This window comes from Neodiprion pinetum, chromosome 6 (genome assembly GCF_021155775.2).
Source record: "Neodiprion pinetum isolate iyNeoPine1 chromosome 6, iyNeoPine1.2, whole genome shotgun sequence".
Taxonomy (NCBI): Eukaryota; Metazoa; Arthropoda; class Insecta; order Hymenoptera; family Diprionidae; genus Neodiprion; species Neodiprion pinetum.
In genome coordinates, this window is record NC_060237.1 from 20,001,233 (window position 1) to 20,021,669 (window position 20,437).

The window sequence follows — 20,437 nt, forward strand, 5'->3', positions numbered from 1 at the left end:
TTTACGGTCTGGATGAGGAAGGAAGGAGGAAACGAGACGGAGTACATGATAAAAAAAAAATAAATAAATAAAAAAAAAAAAAAAAAAATTGAAAATTAAAAAAAAAAATAACACAGCCGAGGCGCAACTACGACTATGGGAGTCGACGGCGACGGCCGGGGAGGGGGGAGAGGACGCCGGCGAGGGGGGTGGTGGGAGAGGAGATACGGAAGGTGGGGGGGGAGAGAGATTAGGTCTAGCCGGATGTTCCATCGGGTGCTACGACAATGCCGGAGGCAACGCCGCCGCCAGCTGACTCTGCTCCGTAGTATTCGCAGTGTGGCCGTGTTAGATTCTCGCCAACCGCCGAGCAAAGCGACGGTCCGCGTTGCGCGCCAACGAACCGAGGATTTCAACCAGCGAGTGTTTTCAACGAGGCGCCGGATCGGACGAGCGCTGAAAGCAAGCGGCGGCGTGTGTAACGTTCGCCTCGATTTCGGCAGGAGCGGTTTTCGCGGAGTTTTACCTACTACAGTACGGTAGTTCTTTTCGTCTAGTCCGCCTCCCCCGAATTCGTGCGAGTGATCGAATTGCCCGCTGTTGGAAATAATTTTTCATATTTATTGGAGTACGTCTGAGGGACGGTTGTGCGTTGTGTTGTTTGTCGTAGTTCCGCAAATCTCTGCGCCGGTGTGGTGAAGTTGCACGCGGTGAAATTGATCGATAACGAAGAGAGAAACAAGAGGACGAGGCGTGTACGACAAGTGTGTGGATGTTGGGAATCGAAAGAGTTGATTGGGTAAGGTGAAACATAAACCGATGACACGACGGATATTCGCTTAAAGGTTGACGCAACGACGGGCTGCTGCACATCGCCTTCGGATGCGGTGGCGACGCGACGCCAAGCGTTTTCCTTTCTTCTTCTTTTGTCCGTTTTCCAATTTTTCTTTCTTCTTCCTCACCTCCGCGCGCATCGTATTGATTCATTCTTGTGTTGTGCCGTGCGTGTGCCTCTCGAATGATCAACACGTGGGACATTATACATCGTACGCGAGACTAGCTCTCTAATCTTTCATGTATGTAATGCGCGAAGTATTCAATTTGGCGAAAAACAAACATCCGGATTCATCCTGTTTGCGTGCGTCTGTGCGTGTCTTTTCTTTCTCGGTTCTTTCACCCCCACTCGATCGTTAGTTTTGCAAATCAAACAAACAAACAAACAAACAACGCAAGACTCGTAAGAGGAGAACGAAATAAAAAAAAAAAAAGAAAAAGGAAACAAATGCGCCAAGAAACACGGGATAAAAAACGAATAACAACAATCCTTTATTGGTAGGTAGGAAACAAGTTTTGAGGATCACTATAACTAAGGCTGTTTAAAAATAGTTCTACATACGGTAGGGGAGGATAGAGGAGTACAGACCACAGGTATCTATGTGTGGAAAAAAAAAAAAAGAAAGAAGAATCCGTCTCAATATCACATCACCGATAATAGGAAACGATCGACGCTAGACGGTGAAAAGAACGCGCATTATTATACTTACGCGAGTCGAGATATTACACACGTGTGAGGATGAACAGTATCGTCTACTATCTTAATAGTAAGCGGTGAATTGAAGAAAAAAGAAAAGAAATTAAAATTTTACCTTTACACAATCATGTGTGTGTGTGTGTGTACCTACATTGTGCATACGTACGCATGAATAAGTTATTGTACACGTGCGGAACGCGGAAAGCAATTTCTTATATACCCGGGCGTGCAAAGACAATCGTCGAACTTTGTAATGTGAAAATAGTTTTCCAACTTGTAAACAAAGAGCGGTGAAAACGGGCCAACCGCCGCCGAGTAAACAGCGGCTATAGAGCGTGCGTGCGTGCGTGACTGCATGCGTACGCGGCGGGAGAGCGAGAGAGACAGAGAGAGTGAGAGAGACAGGGCCGGTGGGGGGAGGAGGGAGGGGAGAGAGAGTTTGGATCGACTCTTCTAGGCGACGAAGGCAGCGCCGCCACGCCGACAGGCCGCAAACAGCAGCGGCAGCAGCAGCAACTGCGATGAGAGAGAAGGCCTGCTTTGCCTGCCTGTCGCCTCTCGTGACGCAACTCATTCACGTCGCACACCTTCCATCCTCTATACACGCCCGTCTGTCTCGCTACGAGAGAGTACGAGAGATCCCTACTACGCAATATTAAAATATAACCAACGCTCGAGAGACCCAGAAAGCTTCCGACGCGCGCACCGCGACGTCTTGTCTCTTTTGCGAGTCGAGAATTTATGTATGTAACGCTACCACGGATTTTGGGGTGTTTTTTTTTTTTTTTTTTTTTTTTTAGAGCGGCCTCAAGCGTGAAATATTTGGCCGGGTTTGTAATCGATACGGGATTCGGTGTGAAACGATCCGTGCTGTGGTTGGCTGAATTAAAAATTACGAGATTTTTTGTCGCATGTTTGTTTATGCAACGCAGGCATGTTTTACGCGTTTTTACATGCCTGTTTTTTGTAGTACACAATTTATTCGTTTGTATGACGATAGAGTGAGTCGGCGAATGCGCATGCGCGGAGTACAGTAAAGACGACTACTGGGTCTTAGGAGTTAGAAATGGTATTTTCTTTACCGCGCTCATGCGTCGTCACGAACAAACGTAACATGACGCGACCCTAACCTCAATTTCGTGCTTGGTGAAAAAACGCGTAACATACTCTTGTTATGTAAAGAATCGTGTGCAACAATGAGGCAACGATCTTTTCGCTGCGCATATTTGCAATATTCGTCTTCGGCTCACCCACTACTCGTATCGCAAACTTACGCTCGGTCCTAAACGACCGTGTTTGCCTCTATGTTACACAATATACTATTCGCTAATTATGAGATCGTTCGAAATTAGTCGTATGATCATTTATCGGTATTCCGACCGATCACATAGCACTTCCGGTCGTCGACACGATCATATCGCAAACAATTTCAAATCGAATCGGTATCTTGTGAAAGAATGAGATGGATTCTCGTAAAAACTCCTACGTCGCTCACGTGACACCACGCTCAAAAGCGACGTAGTTAATCGCTTCCGGAAATTGAGGACCGCTTGTCTATTCTTATCGCGACGAGGACGGTATATTATACCGATTATATACAGTCGCCGGTTTATTTACTCGCCGATACGTCGGCGAAAAATGGGTCCGTATGTACTGTACGTACATACTCGCATGCCGTCCGGTTTGCATTTTTTTATTTTTAAACAAACTACTTCGAAGGTGGAGAATAAAAGACGAGAAATTATTATTTTTTGTCCTTTTTGTTTTTTCTTTTATTTTGAACACTTGTTCAAATTGAAATTTCGCCGTTTCACGGAACGATCGAACAGCAGTCAGTCGTATTGTTGTCGTATTTCCACAGAAATTCGCAGTAGTACAGGTACGATTGCACCAAGGGGGAAAATTTCATTCACCGTGTAATGTTTTGATTTCGCGTGCTGTTGAATTTTCTAAAGTCAATAAATAAGGACGAAAAATGATTATTTCACAACTTTATATTATATACTTGTCGAGATTTAGTTGATCGTAATAAAGCAAAATACGCTCTTACATATTGAAAATCACACAATTCTCTTTCAAAGTTCACCTCTAAAATTGCGAGGCAGTCACTTTTGTGACAATAATTTAACTGAAATACATTCACGTCACCAACTTGAATTAGTCTCAGATCGACACGAGAAATATTTGTTCTGCTCGAAACAGTCCCTCAACATTTCTACGAAACGATAAAAACGACATTATATATACTGTTGTATAATTGAACAGTATCGGCAAATCAGTAAAACTCTCTTGAAGTTTACGACGCGACGTAACTTGTTTACTTTTCATTTGCTGCCGAGTCGAATACATAACGTTTATTTCCAGGCGAAATAAAACAATTCTTAATTGTTTCGTACAATCGAATAATCGCGGTTTATCAGTATTCCTCAGCGTGCATTTTACATTCGTGCAGTGTACACTCGTAGTTTGTATTATACTACATGGCACCCACCGTTACACGTAGCGTGTAATAAATACGTCGTGAACTTGTCAGTTCTCTGCACGCATGTGTCACGGCCACGAGATAAAACGTTAATTAATAATATCGCGACGCAGTTATAACCCCGAACAATCGGACTGGCTGCCAGACTTGACTCTCCAACGGTGATTTCTCTTCTCTTCGATGACCAGCAACGCGGCTGGAACAACGATTTGGCTGCTACTCTAAATTCAAACATGTGATAATCCGAACCTGGCATATTGTATATTTCCAAGGTCTTGTTGTAATTAACAACGGATTGACGTACGTCTTTTTATCTTATTTCCTTTTTTATTTTCTCTCTTTCTCTCTCCCTCAACTTATGACGCAGCGTTTCATAATCGGTATACCAATAATTGAGTTATTATCATCGGTCAGTTTGCTGGTATTTTCTCTCGTCCGATAACGGGCACATTTAAACGCTTCTGAGATTGTTGTTAAACGACGTTAAATTATCATCATTAACACCACGTCGGGGATATTTTTTCCTAAGCTGTTGCAACTGCACGGCGTCCTTTTCATATTGCTACACGTATAACGTAATTTATTGTATCTACTTACTTTCCTGGCTGACTAACTGACTGACTGAATGACTGACCGACTGACTGCCTGTCTCCTCGCCGCCATATGGACGAATTGAACTCTCGTTAGAGAATGTTAATTCTTTAACGCGTGTTCGCACCGCTTGACAAATATTTTCTAACGCCGTATATATAAGCTACGGAGTCCATAATCACGCATCGAAAATAACATGTTGTTAATTCGTATTTATTCGAAGACCGCAATTCGCGTTTTACCGCTTCGCTTAACCGTTAACATTAGAAGTACGGTAAGAAGAAACTCTTCGCACTCGTAATTCGTTTAATTTCATTATCTCATTATTTTTCCTCTCTTATTATTCAACCGGCTGCTTATAGAACGTGATAAAAATCAACATCGTGCGAAATAACCGTCTGGTGAAACGGGTATCGTTACAATAACGGCTTCAATATTCCTGGATTTATATAACAAGATTTGGTACAAGAAATTATTTATTTTGATCACAGGCGTCGATACAGGAGGACGTTTCCTGGTGTTACAGAGGAACGTCAAACATTACGGTTGTTTAATTTACTTTATTTATCACCCGAATCTCACCGCGTAATTAATTAAAAAATAATACAGTCGTTATACTATATTTTCCGGTCACAGTTAAAAAAAGTTACCGCAGCTGATACAGCGAACGGAACAAGATTAGAAATTTCCCTCGCGTGATCCATGTAGTAAAATTTATCGAAGAATGAGGGAAAACTTACGAAGAATAGGAAAATTTTTGCGTACAGCGTGTGCTCATATTTTTTCATTCTTATTTTGTTACATTGACCCCGTCTTCTCAAATCCGGTTATATACTTTGTAACACACGTTCCTACTACTAAACTTGAGACATTCCTAGAACAAACTGTGTTTGGCTACATCTGGATATATACGTACACGTGTGTGTATTATATATATACGTATAGATGTGTGCATACAGGCGCGTGTGAGTAATGGGTCGTAAAAAAAAGTAGAAGAAGAAGGGGATAAAAATTCTACGCAATATTCGCGGACGCCCGCGTCACCGAGTGCTATTTCATCATCGTCCGACATTTAATCGTTATGTTGTTTGGAGCAAGTTTAGCATTTTTTCGACATTCCTGTTGTCATTATTTCGACAAATTGAATCTTTCTCTGGCTGTATTACATTCGATCTTAAATGTGCTCCCGATTCACTTACAATGTTCTTCTTTCCCGTTTCCGACCCGCACGGGTTTCCGTTTATTTTCGTCATCCCCCCCCCCCCCCCCCCCCCCCTCCCCTTTCTACAACAAATCACTCTATGAAACTCACGAATCATTAGAGACCACGCGACCGTTCGACAGGCATTAGTCATCGCCTCGCTGCGCGAAAACAGCTGTATAATTTTTCCTGCAAAAGTAATCCGTATTTTTATGTGCATGTACACGGACAGGTGCGAGTAAGGTGTGCATTAACGACGTGTATTCTTAACGTATGCTCAACATTAAGTCATTGGCTGCGTGATTGAGTAATTCTCGGAAGATATTTTCACTTATCGTTGTGTATACAGATATAAATTTCTTTCTCGGTATAACAAATCGTACGCTATAGGAGAATGTGTCTTAAAAATGACGGTGCGGTTGAACGATCCGGTCAAGGATATTTATTTGGGTTCAAATATATGTCGTATACTTTATATGGAGCCGCAGCTTACACGGAGAACGCTGCACGTATAATTTAACTGTTTCGAGTTTAAAGATATTTTTTTTTCTCCGTTACAGCTCTATAAACGAAAATCCGTCTTTGGAAAAATTTGATTTTTCCCATACCCACACGTTTTATGCCCATTATTTTTCTGCGTAATAATTACCGTTTTCTTGTTCGGTTCACAGGTCGGAGGATAATCGAACACAGGCGTCCTGCGGCCTTGGTGAATGATTACGTTTCGGAGAACAACTCGAAGTTCGACGGTCGTGCATATGGTTATAAATTTGATAAAAGAAATATAGGTGTCGAATCAATAAAAAAAAACACACAAATAATAGTGAAACAATTGACTACACGTGAAACAAAGAACAAATACAATTAGAAATAATTGAAGAAATTAGATAGCTAATTGTGCTTTACAAAAAAAAAAAAAACGATCGTAAATTATAAACAGTGCAATTTAAACATTACGCACTGCGTGTTATTGTATAAAAAATTGTAAAAAAAAATAAAAAATAATAAGTTGTTGAAGAAAGAGTCAAGGTTGACTTGGCGCGAGAGAAATAAAGTGAAATATCAACAAATCGGTTGTCGCCATTGGTTATGAGACACGGCGGTAGTGGGTGTGTAAAATTTACGGTGTATGATTATTTGAATAAGAGGTGAAAGGAGAAACCGATACCGATGAAAAACGGTAATCATGAAGTCGAAAAGATTGGTCGTCCTGTTTTTCGTTCTGGGCTCGGTGTTGTGCAGCGAGGAGAAAGATGGCGATATCCGGAAGACGAAATCGGTGCCGAAGCAACGTGACAAAACGCCGTACGAAAAGTACCTCGTGCCTGGTCTCGACGAGGGTGGGAAATCGAGCGTGATCGATTTTGCCCGTGATCGAAGAATAATCGATTCCAACGACTCGGAGTTCGAAAACGCGACGAGCCGGAACAACGAATACTCGGTTGATTCCGAATCGAGGAAATTGATCGGTCCGAGATCCACGGACGAGGATAAAACGAAACCTGTCGTCGCCTTGTCGAAGAATTCCCACGAATCGACACCGTTGAACATGCCGTCGTCTAACGGGAAGTCGAAGGACCGGAAACGCGGGAAGTACTGGCCAACGAAAAACAGTACGGTCAGAGTGGTCGACGGTATTTGCCCGTCTATGGACATAAGGAACAAGGTGGAAAATTTCAACACACTGAAGGACTGCGAGATCATCGAAGGATTTCTTCAGATCGTACTGATCGAACGATCGGAAGAAAACTCGTTCGAAAATATGACTTTTCCAAAGCTCAGGGAGATCACCGGCTACCTCATGTTCTACAGGGTGAACGGACTGAAGAGCCTTACCAACCTGTTTCCCAACCTCGAGGTCATCAGGGGACAAACATTGATGACCGACTACGCACTCATGGTCTACGAAATGCGCAATTTGCAAGAGGTAATTTATAAACTGATCGGCTCGTGGAATATTAATGACAAGTCCGTTAGCATGGATCTTTAGTTGGGTGGATCGAAAATGGAAAATCTTTGAAAATCGATATTTACTGGCCGCGGGGTGTGGAAAAGTTACTGTGGGTACGCGTGTGAGTACAGAAAATTCTTTGCCGCATCCGAAAAGCTAAGATCTTCAGCTTCGGAAAAAGCTTTAAATTCATGCTTTTTCCCTACTCATACACGTACGTAAGATCGAATGTTCACTTATTTTGCATCAAATTGGGATATTTTGAAATGAACCGAAGTTTATGTCGTTCTCGTTCGTAATGTATTATTGAGAAACCTGTACAAATACGCAAAGTTATAGTGCTTAGAAATGAAATCTTGCTCTTTTCGCATCCGGAATTGGAACCGTCATTGGCAGAGTTGTTTCGTGTCTTCTTTTTTTTTTTTTTTTCCAATTTCTTCTGTACTTTGACCGATTTCGCTTCAGCATCCGGATCGTCCGAACGTCCAAATCGTCTGAATTCTGTAGTTGTTCTGCAAATGCACCGCGAGACGTGAGATCGGCGGGGTTTTCGGAAACCGACATGCGATGCCAACGAGCGCGCTTGAACTCTTGGATTTCCGTTCCGCGATTATGTTTGATGGGTGTAAGCCATGGATCTAGTGTATGGTCTATGGTGTGAGCTAAGCTGCGTGGCTGCTTACCTGAGATCGACAGTCTTGTTGCTGATACAGACCGAGAGAATTAAAGCAGAGCTTTTTGGAAGAAACCATTTCCTTTGATCAAGATATTTGTCGCGAAAGGTCGAACAAAACGCGATCTAACGATTGCCTTTTCAACGGACGCACGATTGTTCTTTTGATTGTGTTGTATGTGACCTTGTCGGCTGAGGGTTTGACCTTTCCTGCGACAAGTGCGGTTTACTTGTCGAGGTTTGATTACGAGCTTGTTCCACGGCTTCGAGCTTGTGCTCGAGTATCTTGGTGACACGTTTTTGCACTCTTCGAGAGATCCTGGGTCGAGCTTGCGAATCGTCATTTGCACGATGATGTGATTCCAATGATTCTCGGACCAAGAGCTACGCAAGGATTACTGTGTAAGCTCTCGAGTTTCGAGGATGATTTTTTCGCGACGCGAGGAATCTGAAAAAGTGTCGGGAAATGAGAATCGGTCAAAAGTCGTTTGTTTTCGTACCGTGATTCGAGGGTTTTCCAAGCTCGAGGGAAGTTTTCCGAGATGAGAGCGATGTTTCTGATGAGTTGCGACAGCTCGCCAGTCAGACTTGTTTTGAGGTAGTGCAAATTTTCCACGTCTAAGATGTGTGTATTTTCGCAAACTATTTACGTGAAGAGGTCGTGGAAAGACTTCCCGTCTGAGTAATTGCCCGAGAAAGTAGGAAATTCGATACGCGGTAGACGTTGTTTCGATGCTGCATCTTCAGTCGTGGCTTGGGGAGCTCTTCGATGAACGAAGTTTTCAAGAACGAGATACGAACACACTGATAGTTGCGCGTTGCGATACACACATCGGTGTTGTTTACGCACCGAGTCTAGTCATGGTCACACTGCAGAGGAATTTACCGTACGTTTGAATTTAACGGACAGGAATAATTTTTAACGACAGTCTTCACCGACATTTTGATAGACGTGGATTTACACGACACTTGATGCAAGATGGTTCGGTGTCACTCACTAGCCGATTCATTTTCCCGTAAATCGGGAAGATTCGAAAGATTCTACTCGATTGGCGACTGATCCGGCTCGAGGGACCAAAAACTGTTTGCAGAGATATCGATAAATACTGGATCATTGACGCGGGATCCAGGTATTACTGATAAAAGACAGGAGTGAGTGAATCGGGATGATCATTAAAGGTACTTGATGATTAACGAACAAAAGATGTACTTTATTTACGCACACGACACGAACCGTATCGCTAGAAATCAGAAAGACAACTGAGGTTTTACAAAGGCTGGAAGAATACATAATGGATGATACACAGATATGATTTTGAGACATTAGGTAGACAATACGCAAGTGCGCGTACCTACATATCTGAGGATGCTTCTAAATGGCGAGTGAAATGAGAAGGTAACGAGTGCGAAATAATATCTTGAGTTGATCTGTTACATCGCTATTTTGCCGGAACAAATCGTCGTAGGCAGAGTTGGTTCATTTCTTTTTTTCGATGTTTTCCTTTTTTTTTTGTACTTTTTTCGGATTATTATCTATATCTGGTTTGTTGAATATGATACTTTATGTACTGTCAGTAAAAAAAAAAGTCGTATTTTGAACCACGAAGGCAGTATTCGTACGGATTCGAGAAATGGAAAATAGTCATTTTTCGTTTCAGACTTTTCCAGAAAACTGATGAATCCGAAATATGCTCTTCCTTCGGAGAGGGTGACGAATAGTACATTTCCTGAATTTTTCCAGTAGATTCATATTACTTAGGTAGGTACTGACTAAGTCACTGACTGACTAACTGACTTGGTGATTTAGTGAGTGCCGAAGTAATAGGAATGGAATGGAAAGCCTGAATGAAATTTAATTATTTCTCGATTCTCTAATCCGCACAAACAGATATTTTCTCGATGGTTCAAAAACCGGCTTTATTTTATTGGGAGCGTATAAAAACTATCACATTGAACCAATCATAAATGAATAAAAAGAAATTAGAAAAACGTATAGAAAAAAGATGAAAAAAAAACAAACAAAAAATGTAACAACCCTGCTAATTACGGTTCCAAGCCCGGATGCGAAAAGAGCAAAATTTCATTTCTCAGCACTATAACTGTGTTTTCGTATAGGTTTCTGAATAATATATTACGAACGAGAACGACATAAGGTCCAGTTCATTTTAAAATATCCCAATTTGATGCAAAATAAGTGAACATTGTGATCTTGCATACGTGTATAAGTAAGGAAAAGCATGAATTTTTGATTGATCGATCTTGAACTTGAAATTGTTGCCAATATTGGTAATTCACCGTCGTCTTTTGTGCGACATGTTTGACATCTTCGAAAAAAAAACAAAAAAAAAAAAAAAAATAACGAAACTAATAACCCGAAAAACAAAAAAACAACGTGGAGTAATTTTTGGTTTAGATGAAAATGGTATAACACTTTGTTAAAAGACCGAAGTGCTAATTAGTTTCTCGATGAACACTATGATCACAAATCGAATATTAATAAAAAGTCAATTCATACCTGTAGAATAAATATTATTCGGACGTTTGAAATAATATTTACATACTGTGTACCGAGTGTGATATTAAACGACTGTACACGCAGAGCATAAAAAAAGTCGGTAATAGCTGCGCATGAAGAATAACCTGACCGACCCATAAAGGTGGGTTGCGCTAGGTGCGTTTGTTGAAAGCGGGACGTGCCCCAGATAGCTTATCTTATTTTTCCTTTCAAATAGTTTTATTGCGTTGAATTCTGTCGGTAGGAAGAGAGAAAAATAAAATTCAACAATGTGAAATTGAGATTTGCTTGTGCAAAATTACTTTAAAAAAGAAAATATCAACGGTTGCATGCATCATTCTGACATTCAGAATGGAAGGTCTCATTTGCAATTTCCAAGACTCGTTCAATCTATTAAGACGAATAAATAACAACTTTCGATATTTATCACGCGTTTGAAATATCCAACCGGTTGGCTTGTAACTTTTTTGTCAACATAACCGATTAGAGGAAAAATAGAACCTACCTGTTCGATGATTGGATTCGACTAAAAATCGTTGACTTGATAATGTATTCATCGTACGTTTTTCATGGTACGTTGTGCTCGTGAAATGGCGTCTTTAATTCTAATATGAATTCTGCTTCCCACACACAAGGAATCAAAGGACCTGAACTTCGTAGACAATAACCCGTATTGAGGTCAATTGACGGCAAGGTTAACCAGCTTGAACCAATTGACCCTTGGTTGAAGTTGGCGCCTGACCTCTCTCGCTTTTATTCAATTGAATAACAAATTCTCATACCTATAATATGCTTCAGCTCGGTCTTAGGAATCTAACGGAGATAACGAGAGGAGGAGTGATCATCGAGAATAACCCGAGTCTCTGCTTCGTGAAAACTATCAACTGGTCGCTGATCGTTGTTGCCGGTGACATATTTATCAAGCAAAATGGAGACTCCACTTGTCCCGGTTCGTTGAAAGATATATAATTATAAAAAAATGTCGATACGTTAATCCTCCGGATCGTCGATAACACTGTGTTTCATGGTCTCTTCCTTTCCCGTTTAACCATCACGCAGGTTGTTCACAATGCAACCTCGGCTATTGTTGGACGTCGAAACATTGTCAGCTCACGGAGAAGCCCCAGTGCCACTCGGAGTGTTTGGGATGGTGCCACGGACCCAAGGATACGGACTGTTACGTTTGTAAGCATTTCCGTCACGACGGAAGATGCGTCCGAACATGCCCGGCGCACCTGTAAGATGATTATTCCACTTGAACACAGGCAGAGTAATGCACTGTAACACTTTTCGTGGAATCGTAAACTCTACTACCTGTTATTTTCTTCCGTATGTACACACAGGTACGGTTACTTGATGAGGAGATGCATCACTCAACACGAATGCTTGACGATGAAAGTGGTCCTACCACGAAACGAATACGCCATACACGAGCAGCCCGTGTTTCGTCCCTTCAACCATTCCTGCATCCAGCAATGCCCCAAGGGGTACGAGGACGCCGTCGACCCGAAAAATAATGTAAGTTTATACTCGTTGACAACGATCGGTGTTTATGCTTGATCCTTTCATTATCGCAATGCAGGATTTTCCTGGCTCTCAATCCTTGAGTATACTTCTCATATAGTCCCGATTTTTGCAGACCGCGACGTGCCGAAAATGCGCCGGACCTTGTCGTCGAATATTGGCTGGAGGAACTATCCGAAATATGGCCGACGCTCAGCGTTACGAAGGGGTCGATGTCGTTCAGGGGGGTCTTGAGATTCACATACAAAACAACAACCCAAACCTAATGGCCGAGCTTGCCAAGTCGTTCGGTTCGGTCGAAGAGATCACCGGGTACCTCAAGGTGACGCATTCGTTTCCGATCACTTCGCTGTCATTTTTTAAAAAATTACGAGTGATCAAGGGTGACCCACTGGACAGCAACAACTCCAGTCTGACGATACTGGACAATCCGAACTTGTCCTATTTGTTCCCGAAGGATCAAAATATCACGGTTCAAAAGGGCAGGATGTTCTTCCACTACAACCCCAAGCTCTGTTTTTCGAAGATCGAAGAACTCGGACGCATGGTCGATATACAGAATTTTTCCAAGGCGGACGTTGACCCGGAGTCGAACGGCGATAAAGTCGCCTGCGACAATGGTAACATAAACATAACCGTGAAGGAAACCGGACCGGACTTTGCTCAAGTTGAATGGAAGAGCTACGAGCCGTCCAGCGGTCAGCATGTTCTGGGCTACATTTTGAACTACATAGCAACCGAAAATACGGACGAGACCGTATTCGACTCGAATTTTTGCGGTAACAACACCTGGCAGGCAGTGGACGTTGACCCCTCAATATCCGAAAGAAATTCGCCGAAAGTTGCGAAACTGATAACTGACCTGAAGCCGTACACCCGTTACGCGGTATACGTGAAGACTTACACTCTGGGGAACGAGGGCTCCTTCGCGAGTCCGATTGGTCAGTCAGAGATAATTTTTTTCCGTACTCGAAGCGACGTACCGTCACCCCCGACGAACTTGTCCTCGGTTCCGTCAAGCGACACCGAAATCATGGTGCGATGGGGTCTGCCAGAGTTCCCAAACGGTCCGATAGAGTATTACATTTTGTCTGGATTCGTGATAAGAGACGATCCCGAGTTGCTCGAGGAGCGAAACTACTGCGAATACGGTCTCGTCGACGAGGCGCACATCGAAGATGAGCTCGGTGTCGAGGTTACGGAGAAAGTGGCAGTGGACTTGGTGACGGAGAAATCGGACGTTGACGTGGCAACGCGGAGCGGTCATTTTAGGAACACCACAAGGTCGTGCTGCAAAAAGGACGTGGTCGAGTCTAAGCCTGCGCCTCCGATGAAGTTCGCGATCACGTGCAACGAGGACATCAGTCTCAGCCGTTACGTACCCGGCAAGCAGAGCTTCTGCAGAACGTCGAGCGTGAGCTACCAGAAGCCAGTCATTGTCCGGGGTGCGTACGAGGTCTTTTCGTTCAACGTAACCGGCGAAAACAATTCCTACCTCGTGAAGAACCTGAAGCATTATTCGACTTACACTATTTCCCTCGCCGCCTGTGGTATGAAGCTTGAGAACGACGCGGAGCAGTGTTCGCTGGTCGAATACACGAGCGCCAGGACCTTGAAGAGGCAGTCCGCCGACGACGTGCGCAACGTCAATGTGGCCATTTCGAATAACACGATAGTAACGATCTCTTGGGATCCGGTAGTCGAACCAAACGGATTGACGGTCGCCTACAAGATCGAGTACACGAACCTCGAGGTTAGAGATGTGAAGAAAGCCGAAGAGTGCGTTACGAACAAGGAGGCGCGCGAAAAACGCAACACGTTCACATTGGTCAATCTGAATCCGGGGAAGTACAGCGTCAGGGTCCAATCAATGTCGCTCGCCGGCGACGGAAACTTTTCGGAATTTTTCGAGTTCCTCATTGGAGTCCAGGACCATAGCTCGATGGGTGTGATAATAGGGCTTTGCTTTGCCGTAGTCGCTGTACTGGTGGCATTTGTCTTGTATCTCGTGTGGAAACGGCGACAGTACAAAATGAAACAGATCAGATTGATAGCCAGTGTGAATCCGGACTACATTGAGACGAAATACGTCCTGGACGAGTGGGAAGTGCCGCGAGAGGACGTTGAGATAATGGAGGAACTCGGGTTGGGTAATTTTGGAATGGTTTACCGCGGCATCTTGAACGGCACGCGGAACGTTGCGATAAAAACGATATCGGTAACGGCTAATTATCGCGAACAAAACGAATTTCTGAACGAGGCATCGGTCATGAAGAATTTCTCCACCTTCCACATAATCAAACTACTCGGTGTCGTCTCGGTTGGTAGTCCGCCGTTCGTTATAATGGAACTGATGGAGAACGGTGACCTTAAAACGTATCTGAGAAAGACACGAGACACCCAGTTGGTGCCGAATTTTTCACGCATATGCAGAATGGCCGCAGAAATAGCAGACGGCATGGCTTACCTCGAGTCGAAGAAATTCGTTCACAGAGATTTGGCGGCGAGAAATTGCATGGTGTCGAAGAATTTGGTTTGTAAGATCGGGGACTTTGGTATGGCCAGAGATATATATGAGACGGATTACTACAAGATTGGCAAGAAGGGTTTGTTGCCGATTAGATGGATGGCGCCGGAGAACTTATCCGACGGTGTTTTCACTTCTGACTCTGACGTTTGGTCGTACGGCGTTGTACTATACGAAATATTGACCCTCGCCGAAATTCCCTATCAGGGATTCTCCAACGAGGAGGTGCTGAACTACGTGTTGCGCAAGGGGACCGTGGAAATACCGAAAAACTGTCCTGAGATAATTTACAAAATAATGGAACGGTGCTTCAAGTGGAGACCTAACGACAGGCCGACCTTTCTTGAGATTGTTTCCGAGCTAGAGCCATTCCTTTCGCAAGATTTTTGCACATCGTCGTTTTACCACTCATCGGACGGCGTCGAAATCCGTAACTCGGGGGTAAAAAAGGTTTACCACAACGCTGCGCCCATCAGATTTTACTTTGGAAACGAAACCGCGAGGTGGGTGAAGGACTTCGAAGACAACGTAATGCTTCTCGATCAAACTAAGGCCGGTTCGAGCCGGGGACGCATTTTTAAGAACGGTTTTCAACAGTTTGGCGACCACCCCGCCATGGAGGACGTATCTTTGGACCGTTGAAGCGTTAATCCGCGTGCCGAAACCTTCGACGGCTGGTTAGTATCTTCATTGAAACTGCGAGAAAGACTGCAGCTTTGTTCTCGATCAAATTATCTAAGTTTCGGTACATTTTGGTAGTGGTTCGCTACACATTGCCCGTATTCCGTGTCATTGAACTTGTTACAGAGCGTGCGAAAAATATAGATAGAGAGAGAGGCGAATGTGTGCGAGTAGAAAAGTGAACGAGAGACTGCTATTTTTGTGCCTTTAGACACAAAGTGCCTTATTTAATCAACGAATAATCAAATTCAGGGAAATTGCGTCTGGACAGAAATTGATCCTGGTTGTTTCTCCACAAATCATTTCAGCCGGTCTGTGTGGAAATCCCGTTTTAAAATATTTTACCTTGGATAAAGGCATTCTTAAAAGTAACTTACTCCTGCTAAGATGTATTCAATTACACATCGTCATCACAAATGTTGGCGCGGTTTATTGCCAAGAAGAAGAAGTTTGCGTTTTGAAGAGCGAATAACGCTAAATATTACATGCATATGATATATCCAACGCAGTTTCAGACACATGTTTCTTGTTTTCGGGACCAACGAGTTGGAGTTAAGATTTTCTGAAGAAACATGTAGAATTGACTTTTATTCTTCATAAAAAATTTCTTATGTACAACTTTCACCTTTACAACTATATATGCATAATTACATATGTATAGTAGATAATTTTTGAACACAACACAATGAACTGAGGCTTAAATACCATTTAATTACTTGCGTCATCTTATCGTAGTATGACTTATATCATAAATCCAACTATATTATCATCAAAGATTTCTTGGCTTCAATTGAACTCCGGTTGAATAGATCGCAGATCTTCAATTCACTTGTTTCATACGATCACCTTGAACTACAGATAAAACCAGAACTTCTTGTCAGGCTAGTTATTCCAATCTTAGTTAATCAACTTTAAACTTGGTCCGACCTTTTACCCATTTTATGCACGTTGATTTGTACATCACGTGCATCCGTTTTTACGTTCTTCAGTTATCCAAATAATACAACTCACTTCAACATGAAATTCCAAAGATGTATTTCGGTTCAGTATGAGTGCGATTTGTCGAGAATCAGAATTTCAATAAATTCCAGACTCGCGAAAACGTTAAGCGAAGCTTTTCAAGGTTGAGAAAATATTTGTTCCACTCGAGTGAAGAACGTTTTTTTTTTTTTTTTTTTTTTTATTTTCATATTTTTTTGTTTTTGTTTTTTTGCTGCTCACGTACCTTAGATTTAACGATCGTTTCTGTTATAACTTTACACTCGCATATGCCGAACTAAAACAATTTTGGCACGCACTTGCGTATTTCTAGAAGTAGGCCCTGTAATCACGTGTGTACATGCATGACGCACACTCGACTCGTTGGATTCCGAATATGCCGGAATCCGAGACGCCGGGTGTACGTCTGTCAATTGTAACTTCATTTGCGATTGGGCAAGTCCTTTCGCGCAACGTTGCAGACAAGAGTATAGCATATACTTATTTTACGTCGCATTATGACGGTTGCACGTGAGAATTTCGCACCGGGATATTCCTAATCAAAAAATCCTGCCATACCGTCTTCCACAAAAGACTATGACCATTATATTGTATACAAAACTAATTTATATACCGTAGCGATTAGGTTAAATTATTATATTTTAGATAAACCAATTCTCTATTTTGTTTTCGTTATATTTCTTGTTTCCGCATACAGCGACGTTTTTACTAAGGTGTTCGTTGATCGGGAGCAGGAAAGTTTGAAATCAAATAACTTGTACTTTATAGCATATTTTATATTATGTATAATATTTTATGTTTATATACTTAAGACTTACATTCAATAGTTATGGACCGTAACAATGATTCATTAATATCCTAAGCCACGTTACTGTTAGTATTGCCGCTGAGTATTACAACTAGTCACATAAGCCAAAAGTTTGTTATTCTCGCAGAAAAGTTTTCTTTTTTTTCAGTTTTTTAAATAAACAGTAATAGGAATCCCAATAACCGTGTTTCTCAACCATCCGCACCTCGCGTTCACGCGTATCTATAATCTGTAATATCCGTAACCTTATTGTTAAACACCTACACATAGTTCTCAGTTATCGCTATATCTTGTGCCGGTCGCACTTGACCCCTGCACATTTACATAACACGATATCCAGTTTTTCTTTTGCTTCTGTTTTTTACTCTTTGTCCTGCAGCAAACAGCAAAGCTCTAATCTAATCTCGCTGCGATTATACTCTCCCGAAGCCCGCACGTATCGACTAGACGTTGTGCAAGCAATGAGATGCCGGTCCATATGGCGCTTAGTAACGCTCGTTTGTAACTCAATCTCTGCTTCAACATTCATAATTACGAGTGATCAGGTGTCCGCTTGTCGCCTACGTACCAATTGTCCTACCGAGGCAGGTATCGTCGTGGGAGGTCCCCGTCTTGCGCCTCGACGATGTGCAAGCCGAACCAGAGTTTAGCCAAGTTTACCGCGAAAATCACCCCTGAATACCGGTATTCAATTGAAAATAAAAATCATTTCTCTTATATCAAGTCCCGTTTCCTGTCCTATTCCAACTTCGATAGCACCGTGATATATTACATCGTGTACGATGTAAGAACCGTTGTAGATACGAGCATGGTACATTTCTAAAGTCATGGAACGTCATTTTCTCCTGTGCAAAAAGAGATGGAATTCATAATAACTGAATCGACTAAATATGGAACCGCAATGTTCGGCCCGGAAAACCCAATTCAATCTCAATTATACAACATCACAGGTATCGCATGATGTTCATCTAGTCAAGATAAGGGTTGTAATGATTTGCGTTCATGTTTTCAAGCTCAACGACCGTGTACTTTTTCGTGGCTATCGGGTAATGGTCGAGGTTCAAGAGAGGGTTGTAAATATTCGCATTCCTGGTTTCGATCTCTTCAAAAGTCGCAGTCTTCGATTTGTCTTGGCGGAGCTTGAGGTCGATGTCGAGACCAACGGACTGAGAGCTTGCTTTTCTTTGGATTTCATTCGAGTTATCCGAGCGATCGACCTTTGAAGGCCACCAGGTAAGAGCGGGTCGGTTCGGTTTGCTGGGTCTTGTTGCCTCTGCTAAAGTTTCAGGGACGAGCGGATCCGCTGGCATTAGCAGACTGGCGTCATCGTCGACATTTGTTCTCCAATCCAGGTCCAGCGATTTCTTCACCGAATTTTCTTGACTAGTTTCATCTTCCGTTCCAGCAGGAATTAGCCGTGACGAAGGAAGCCCGTATCGGGTACTCATCGCCTGTAAATTCTTAAATTTCAATCGAAAATATTACATTGAGAAGAAATCAGTTTTTAGCATAAATGCAGGAGGAATCTCCAGGTCATCTTGGGACCGGTTAACTTGTTTTTGCCACTTATTGTGAAAGGCAATTTTACTATTTCGCGGTAAAATTCATTTTTCATTTCACTCTGACAACTTGTTTTTACGTGAAGAACTCATGCTTAGATGAGATTAGAAAAAATGAAACCAACGAGTTTTAAACTGGATGTTTCGATTCGAAAAAACAATGAAAATAGGATTTTCTGAGAAACTGCTCCAATCGATATTTTTACGAAGTTCGAGCGATACGTATTCGGGTACAATGACTCGGAATTTTGTCGGAATGAAAATTCACAATAAATATCAGCTCAAATAAGAGTCAATGAAGAATAGTTTGCGAATATTTTAGTATCTTAATGTAGAATAGGATCACAATCTTCATTAAGGGAGTGATCATTTTTATGCATCTATTTCTTTCTTTCAAGCTAAATTCGCATTCGATGGTAAAACAATTTTTAGGAGCGGGTGTAAGGTGTTCTCGTAATAAATAAAATTTCACAAAGAACTCCGATTCTTGGTCATTGCTTAATAATGCTAGATGGGTATACTTACCGGAGCTTGCATGGTAATTAATACCATGAGGGAGTAAAAGTATACCAAGAAATCCATCACTAAAACGGAGTAAAAGCTGCACTGCACTACACGGACCAACAATAGTCGACTAAGGACTCAAACTGAGCGTACTCTCGGCGCGCTTATATTTATAAGACGGCTCTCGAGATTTCATCGCTAGTCGATATCCCACAGTCGAGCTGATCTGAAGAGAAAAAAAACCGTAGTGAGCACCGCTCCGGGAAAACAGGAATGACGTCTTTCGAACTTAGCAGGTCGAATCGGAATCAAGGCAACTTTGGACTAGAGTGGTGAATGAATTCATGTGTTTGCTTCGTTGTTTCTTTCTTTTTACGCATTGATTTTGTATTGTTGTTTTCCGAACGTTGTCTGTCCACGTCTATGTAGACAAGCGTTCGTCGAGACTACAGCAGGGGCGTAAACACCGATGATTGCGGTTCTACCAAGGCGTTAATCCATCTTATGAATGGCCAATTGCCATCGTAACGCAAACTAATTGACCAATTTACGAACAAAATGCGCTTTCTTTTTTTACTACGGTATCTCATTTATGCTTATGAGAAGTTATTTACTTCGAGAATGTTTACTAGCAAACATCACGCTCTACATATTTTATTCCCATTCATTGACTGAAATCGGTTTGCGAAAACAGAGACGATAAGCTTGGTCTAAGCGATATTTTTAAATAAATGGCTTGCCGAATCCATTTAGAGTTTATATTATTTGCGTGACGCGCGTGTTTGACCAACCCAATGGTCTAAATAATTCTGAGACAGTGTTTATCGTTTAGAGTTGAAATTAAGTTGGTTCGTAAAGCGTGCTGCCCACTGCTTAATAATTTACGAGTCCAAAGAAAAATTGAGCGAAAGT

General features: G+C 42.3%; 2 protein-coding genes across 5 annotated transcripts; one reads left to right on the forward strand and one right to left on the reverse strand.

The window, feature by feature from the left end:
- Positions 1 to 279: 279 nt before the first annotated feature.
- Positions 280 to 18,303, forward strand: LOC124221146 (insulin-like receptor). Of its 3 annotated transcripts, XM_069137199.1 has the most exons (7): positions 280 to 778; positions 6,175 to 6,289; positions 6,456 to 7,711; positions 11,722 to 11,872; positions 11,983 to 12,160; positions 12,267 to 12,441; positions 12,563 to 18,303. In XM_069137199.1, exons 3-7 carry the CDS (start codon positions 6,971 to 6,973, stop codon positions 15,614 to 15,616), a joined length of 4,299 nt encoding a protein of 1,432 aa, XP_068993300.1. In that variant the 5' UTR covers positions 280 to 778; positions 6,175 to 6,289; positions 6,456 to 6,970; the 3' UTR covers positions 15,617 to 18,303. The 3 variants fall into 3 exon arrangements, with proteins under 3 accessions (XP_068993300.1, XP_046486824.1, XP_046486825.1); XM_046630868.2 differs by lacking the exon at positions 6,175 to 6,289; XM_046630869.2 differs by lacking the exon at positions 6,175 to 6,289 and having other exon boundaries at positions 280 to 513.
- Positions 17,410 to 19,706, reverse strand: LOC124221179 (uncharacterized). Of its 2 annotated transcripts, none has more exons than XM_046630940.2 (2): positions 19,547 to 19,706; positions 17,410 to 18,922 (listed from the first exon to the last, which is right to left on the reverse strand). In XM_046630940.2, exons 1-2 carry the CDS (start codon positions 19,601 to 19,603, stop codon positions 18,431 to 18,433), a joined length of 549 nt encoding a protein of 182 aa, XP_046486896.1. In that variant the 5' UTR covers positions 19,604 to 19,706; the 3' UTR covers positions 17,410 to 18,430. The 2 variants fall into 2 exon arrangements, with proteins under 2 accessions (XP_046486896.1, XP_046486897.1); XM_046630941.2 differs by having other exon boundaries at positions 17,410 to 18,913; positions 19,547 to 19,702.
- Between the last annotated feature and the right edge of the window lie 731 nt (positions 19,707 to 20,437).

Coding starts and splice junctions, on each gene's coding strand:
- LOC124221146 (XM_069137199.1), top strand. CDS start 6,971: ATGAAGTCGAAAAGATTGGTCGTCCTGTTTTTCGTTCTGGGCTCGGTG. Junction 7,712..11,721: donor AAATGCGCAATTTGCAAGAG/GTAATTTATAAA, acceptor AATATGCTTCAG/CTCGGTCTTAGGAATCTAAC. Junction 11,873..11,982: donor TGGAGACTCCACTTGTCCCG/GTTCGTTGAAAG, acceptor ACCATCACGCAG/GTTGTTCACAATGCAACCTC.
- LOC124221179 (XM_046630940.2), bottom strand. CDS start 19,603: ATGGATTTCTTGGTATACTTTTACTCCCTCATGGTATTAATTACCATG. Junction 18,923..19,546: donor TAATTACCATGCAAGCTCCG/GTAAGTATACCC, acceptor TTGAAATTTAAG/AATTTACAGGCGATGAGTAC.